We start from the raw sequence: 6,549 nt of genomic DNA on the forward strand, positions 1-6,549 counted from the left end.
CCCCCCCCCCCCAAAAAAAAAAAAAAAAAAAAAAAAAAAAAAATTTGTGAGTGCGTGTTTTGTTCGACCAACGTTGTCCTTTTCATTTCAGTCAAGAGAACTAAGAAAAAGCGCAACACTCCACTACGTTTGTTAACCACCACCATGTATATACAGTCGATACTTTGTGTTTTGGCATTTGCCCAATTGATTTCAGCATCCGCTTTCACATTCATCTTGGGTGCTAAAGAAAAGTCATGTTTCTATGTCTTTACTGAAAAACCATCCACCCAAATCAGATACTATTTTGCTGTTCAAAGTGGTGGTTCTTTTGACGTCGACTACGTTATATCCGATCCTAACCAGAATGTTATATACCAAGAAAACAAAAAGAGACACGGTGATTTTGTTTTCCCTGCCCAAATCCCCGGTGAATACGAATTTTGCTTCTCAAACACCATGTCAACTTATCTGGAAAAAGTTGTTGATTTTGAAATCGAGGTTGAAGACGAAGGAACCGGGTCTAAAGGTGTTAAGGCTAGTCTACCAAACCAGCCAAATGCAAAGCCATTGGCTCATGTGGAGAATATGAGAGCGACTGTTGACAATATTGAGTCACAATTGGACGGATTGACCAAAACTTTACAGTTTTACAAGACTAGAAATAGCAGAAACCAAGCTACTGTCCAATCCACTGAGTCCAGAATCTTTTACTTTTCAGTATTTGAAGTATTGTTGATGGTTGGTATGGCTGTTTTACAAATTACAATTGTTCAATTGTTTTTTAAGGGCTCAAGAAAACAGTTGGTTTGAGTACATAACATACGTACAAAAAAAAAAAAAATCATACATACTTTTAACTAGTAACCGTTACACATCTACTCCGTATAAATATATCAAGTAAGAAACACACTCCTGCACTCCCTCACTCACATATCCCATCCACTTTGCTGTAGCCTAATGTTTGCTTAAATTTCATTACAATGTCACTACCAGATGTAACCTCGCTCAACGCTGAACAATTCTCGAGATCGTCATCACCTAAACCGACTTTGCAAAGCTTGGATCAAGACAATTCTGATGACGAACGCTTGAATAGTGACGAAGATGAGGACGAGGAAGTAGAGGAACAGCAGCTACAAAAACATTCCTTGGATGTTGACACGGAAGATCAATTAGCCAGAGAATCAGACATCACTGTCTCAAACATCAAACTGTCCCAAGCTGAGTATCGAGGATTTACCATCTACGTGCTAAGTTCATTAGCCCTTGTGCTATACGTCTCATGGACACTAATACCACCAGCAACACTACACAAACTATCCATCGACTACTACCCAGACAAGTATTGGAGTATTGCTATCCCCAGCTATTCATTAATGTTGATGTTGTTTGTGTATTGGTTCCTAGCGTTGTACAATACTGAAGTCTTGACTTTGCCGTTGGATAATATCAATACATTTGTCGATGAGTACACTCAATTCCCAAGTAATAACGAACTTCTGCTTGTGGGCCATAATCAAGTGATTAAGGACTACATTCATCAAGCACCCAGTGGAGTTTGGGATCTTCCAATCACTATGGTTAATGAAGTATTGTATGATGACCTGGATTAGGATATGCTATCGTGAGTCCACAGTTGGAAAACGGGAGTAACAAAACAAACACGTGACTGTTATGTCGTTTCTTTTACATTCACTGATTTGACCAAGTGCTCATACTCCGACCGATTTGAATCTGATGTTTCCCAATTAAAAAGGAACTTTTTTTTCAAGAAGAGAATCGTACCAGACGAAACCATTCACTTGATCAGATCCGTTGTCACTTCTATGGCCACATGCGTTCAGGCTACTTTACCGTCAAAAATTTATTTTTGGGGTGCCGTAAGCAAGACGTCGTGTTCAAGATCTTTCGTTTTTGCTTCTCTTTCCTCGAGTAACTGCCATAGGTGGTGAATTTGAAAGCTTCCGTGAAAAAGTACTTCGAGTCATGTTCTTTATTTTCATCACGACCTCATTAAATACCATCAAAAGCACAAGATGATACTTTCTAAAGAGTCACCCCTTGTCGTCTCGGCTGGTATCACCTTGCAAGGAGACATTCAATAGTGAAATCATTGCGATTGCACCTGATTGCAAACAACGCACAGAGCTTTGACAACAGCAACAGCTACTACAGCCACAAACACAGAGACGTATCAAATGCAGAAATCATGCATGAGCTAGATGCCGCAAGGACTGTTTCTGCTTGTAAAATACTGAAGCGATGTGCCCACCGTTGATTAAACTTTCAGATCTGCACGAGATAAATCAACGCAGGGGGATTCACAAGCATTATATGTGGAATTACTTCATATCCACTCTATGAAACCAGTTCGGTCTTGCGTGTTGCAGACTCTTTGACCAATCCTACAACGCCGGATGAATCTTCAAAATCTATGTACTTTTCTCCTTAAATCTATACATCTATATACTATTGAACAATAAAATTACACCCATTGGAGCCACCCATTGGAGCCTCTCAGTAAGTATCCAGTCTACCTATTCCTAGATCCACTCAGTAGCCTCTCGCTTTCTTTACATATGCCTTCGCATGGTCAAATATCCAATCTGCTCCTCAACGATGGGTTAACTACTTTCAAAACCTGACTCCATCCATCTTGTCCCAATACAGTCTTGTAATGACCAATCAAGTTCAAAAACTGCTGTTGCAATTCACTTGTAGCTTCTTCGTAATTTGCCAAAACTTCCAAAAACTTGGCAAGGTTTATCTTCCCCTGTTGAGTTTGCAAACCCCCAAACCCAGAGTCGGGATTGACTTCAATGATCCTCAACATCCCCTGTATCCCAGTCTGCTTCTCCTCATTGTCAACCAAATTGGCAAACCTTGCACACCACTGAGATATAAACTCAACCAATCTTGGAGCAAGCAATTCCGATCCGACAAGACCCATCCTTCCCAAACATATGGCACAGTTCTCCAGCACAGTGACTTGAGTATCGGCACTATTGATGACAGGAACCAACAAGCTGATCAAATTAGACAAGTACGGTGCAGAGTCCTCAGCTGGCAACCGGATAACCATCTCGCCCAATGCCCAGATAGCATTGTTGTAGACCGGAAACGTTTCCGAGCTTCGGTTGTTGATTTCGTTGCCGATACTAATGAAAATCAGATGCAAGTACGGCTTCAAGATATCGATGATATAAATGGCCATATCTCCAAGCAATGCATAAGCCGATTGTCGCACATCTGAATTGTAGTCTTCGAAACAAACCAACAAACAGTCAGTCAAGTCAAAACTTGGCTTGTCATGATGTTGCACCAATTCTATTGAATGGAACTCAAACCCTTGTATTAGACCATCCACCAAGTCCAAAGAAGTGACCATGAAATCCTTTTCTGGTGTGTCTATCGAAGGATCAGTTTGGCAATTTTGGTCCATGATTATACAATTGGATAATATTTTCATAGCTCTGTCGTAAACTGGGATTGCATAAGGAGCAAACAACTCTTTTAAAGTAGCAGCAACTGATGCCATGCACTCAAGTAAAGGCCACAATGCCGTGTCGTCGTCCAGCAATTGATCCCACCTCAGTAATAATGGGGGAAGTAGAATCGAGACGTACTTTGGATCTCGTGACAAGTTCTCGTAACCCATCTTTTCAACAAAGGTCTGCACACAATCATACAAGATGATCAAGTTCTTACGTTGATATCTCTGAAAACATTGCGCAAAGTGATTGAGCAAAGGTTCGAGGTAAAACTCAATCAATTCCGGATCCGACTCCTCAATGAATGCCGAAAGAGCAGAACAAGCTGCTTCTTGAACAATCTTTTTAGGATCTAAAGCACAAGCAACAATCGATTGGAAAGTAGGTTGGAAATAAGTGGCATATTCACCACCCTCATGCGGTTCTATGCTAGATTTTGAAGATGTGGTTTATCTTTGACCATGATGTTAAAAAAAAGAGCTTACTCCAACAACAATAGGAAGCAAAACAAACGATCTCGTTTTTCTTTTTTGTGCAATTAGTTACGAGCCACAACATTACGTAATTTTCTAATGAGAGGCAAAATGTACATTGACAATAAAGTATGTTTCGAAGTGCATTGCAATCGTGTGACGTAATACAACCCATGCAAGATATGTGCTGGGACTGTGCTGTGTATGTGTATGTGTATATGTATGTGTTGAGGTTGCTGTGTGCGTGATGGCTGGTTGATAGCAACTTCTTTGTCTCACCCGCCCCGCCCCCAAATTCTTCTGTCTTGGATTAGATAACACAAAACAGGTAGCAATCTACTCGTAGTTACCATAGTTACCAGTTACGTCATGCCAATCAACAAGAGACCCACAGTCACGCACACAAACTTTTTGCTATGTTTCACTCACAGGTAAGGAACGAGGAGAAGAAGAGATGATGGATATCTTTGGTCATTCAGTTTTTTTGAAATCTGGACACAATAGCCTTTTCTAGTATCTATTGTGTTTATATGTCTCACATTTTCTCGAATGCATTATAAACAGCAAAGTTAAAATCGATATATAAATACGGACCAAATTTCATTCATTACAAAATTACTCTACATTCAGCAGATTTACGATTCAAATTACAATTTTAACTAGTGCAATCAAACAACAATGTCAGACTTAGGTAGAAGAGATATCGGTGACAAACTTGAAAGCAAAGTCAAACCAGACTCCCAAAAAACCCTTTTTGAACAAACCAAGGACAAGATTGCCAATGCTGCTGATGATTTAGCTGGTAAAGGTACTTCAGAGAATGACAAATCCATTCCGCAAAAGGCTTCCGATACCGTTTTTGGTAGCAAGTGAAATATGGGCCATATCCAGAATATTGAAAGCTTTTATATAGTTCTATAGTGTAACCGAAGCGATTGGAAATATCTGAATAGTTGTAGCTTCTTAAACATTTTTGCATATCGAGAGAGGAGACTCTTAGAGAGAGGAAGTGATACATTGGTACCTTGCAAGTTGCGGATGAAAGGTTGTTCCAATTGCGTAGACTGCCAGTGTAGTGACAGAGAACATTCTATTTCGAAAAAACAGTTGAATTATTCGATAATTTTGGTCTTTCGCTACTAATCATTCGAAAATAAATGATTGAAAGACAGAGGATCGGAATTGAATTTTTTACACAGTTAATTTGACAAACTCAATTGATTATTTTGTTGCCTAAGTAGCTATTATAATCTATTTGCTTCCAAAAACAGCATCTGAAGCAGATTGGGTGGCAGACTTGTCGTTTTCTGAGGTTCCCTTACCGGCCAAGCTGTCAACAGCATCAGTAACCTTGTCCTTGGCTTGTTCAAAGGTGGTCTTTTGGGAGTCTGGTTTGACCTTGCTTTCGATTTTGTCGCTGATATCTTTTCTTCCTAAGTCTGACATTGTAAATTGTTATTTGTTATCAAGTATTGATGGGATAAAAGAAGAAAGAAAAGAATGAGATCGATTTCGAGGTAGAAAAGGATATTTGACCTCTATTTATAGTATTCCAAATCGTAGTATGTATTGCTCCTTACATTGCTATTCTCGAGGAAACAGTTCAATATTGTAGAAGCGGTTTTTCGTGTTAAATAGCAAACTAAGAAACCACGCTTCAGGAGTTTTGTGTAATTTATTTGGTCACATGCAAAACACCATACATTCTACCATCTTACAGTAGCAACAACAACAACGAAATAATATACCACAAATGTGTATGAAGGTATGACGTGTTAAATACAACAAATTGAGTTAATAAAGAATGACCTTATGTACTGTGTACTGTGTATTGTAGCAATCTTGGATTCCTCCCCTTCCTCCCCCCTATTTTGCCACAGTGTAGAGATTGACAATTTGCATGTGCCACAGTCCCCCCACCCCCCACATACAATTTTTGTTGACATAAACATTGCTACTCGGTTAATATTGTGCGATTTTAACCCAAAAAGGAAACTCCGTTGTACTTGTATTTTTTTTTTTTTTTTGAAGGTTGCTGTCAACCAGAGGAGGAAACAAAAAAGGCAAGTGACTTCACACAGTAGGATAGAGAGTAAGATTTGCGTAAATACTTCCTTTCATAACCAACCCCGCTTAGTAGTCACTCGACAGGCATACTCGTAATTGGGAGGTCCAAATCGAATCTCACCTCTGTTTTTACATGCCTTTTTACGAGATCGAGAAAATGCAAATTTTCTTTTCTTACTTCACACTTCACTACATAGAGTCTAAACTTAGATATACATTCACATATGGAGAACTCTGCATGAAGCAACTGGATAAGGAGAAGGATTTTACCCTACTACAAAGTAAACTGAAGTGGCAGTTGGAGATGGAGGCAAATGTTGATTTCGAATATAAACACTACTCTCATCTCGAATAAGCAAAATCACGTGACTCATAAACTAAAAGGGGTCACGTGTGTTATTTCTAGTGGCGAAGGTTGTATACTTTCTAGGAACTTCTTAGACAACTATGATAGTTAATAATTTAAGAGGTATGATTGATATTTAGTTGACTCTGGTACTTGCGTCAAAACTTGTGATAATTCTACTCTATCAAAA

General features: G+C 39.2%; 2 protein-coding genes and 1 pseudogene across 3 annotated transcripts; 2 read left to right on the top strand and 1 right to left on the bottom strand. All coding sequences in view use genetic code 12, as the record gives it.

Moving 5' to 3' along the window:
• Positions 1-144: 144 nt before the first annotated feature.
• KGF57_003918 (uncharacterized protein) lies at positions 145-1,595 on the top strand (the record flags this gene model as incomplete). The annotated part of the gene is made up of 2 exons (XM_051753386.1): positions 145-724; positions 976-1,595. The coding sequence occupies 2 exons, from the start codon at positions 145-147 to the stop codon at positions 1,593-1,595; spliced, it is 1,200 nt and encodes a 399-aa protein (XP_051607588.1).
• A 980-nt stretch (positions 1,596-2,575) lies between these two features.
• Positions 2,576-4,121, bottom strand: KGF57_003919 (annotated as a pseudogene). The gene is made up of 2 exons: positions 4,115-4,121; positions 2,576-3,897 (listed from the first exon to the last, which is right to left on the bottom strand). Coding segments are annotated over exons 1-2 (1,329 nt in total).
• Positions 4,122-4,362: 241 nt separating this feature from the next.
• On the top strand, positions 4,363-4,819 carry WH11 (Wh11p; the record flags this gene model as incomplete). The annotated part of the gene is made up of 2 exons (XM_051753387.1): positions 4,363-4,377; positions 4,610-4,819. The coding sequence occupies 2 exons, from the start codon at positions 4,363-4,365 to the stop codon at positions 4,817-4,819; spliced, it is 225 nt and encodes a 74-aa protein (XP_051607589.1).
• Positions 4,820-6,549: the final 1,730 nt, after the last annotated feature.

This window comes from Candida theae, assembly GCF_024610275.1.
Source record: "Candida theae strain CBS 12239 chromosome Unknown scaffold134, whole genome shotgun sequence".
NCBI classification, from domain to species: Eukaryota; Fungi; Ascomycota; class Pichiomycetes; order Serinales; family Debaryomycetaceae; genus Lodderomyces; species Lodderomyces theae.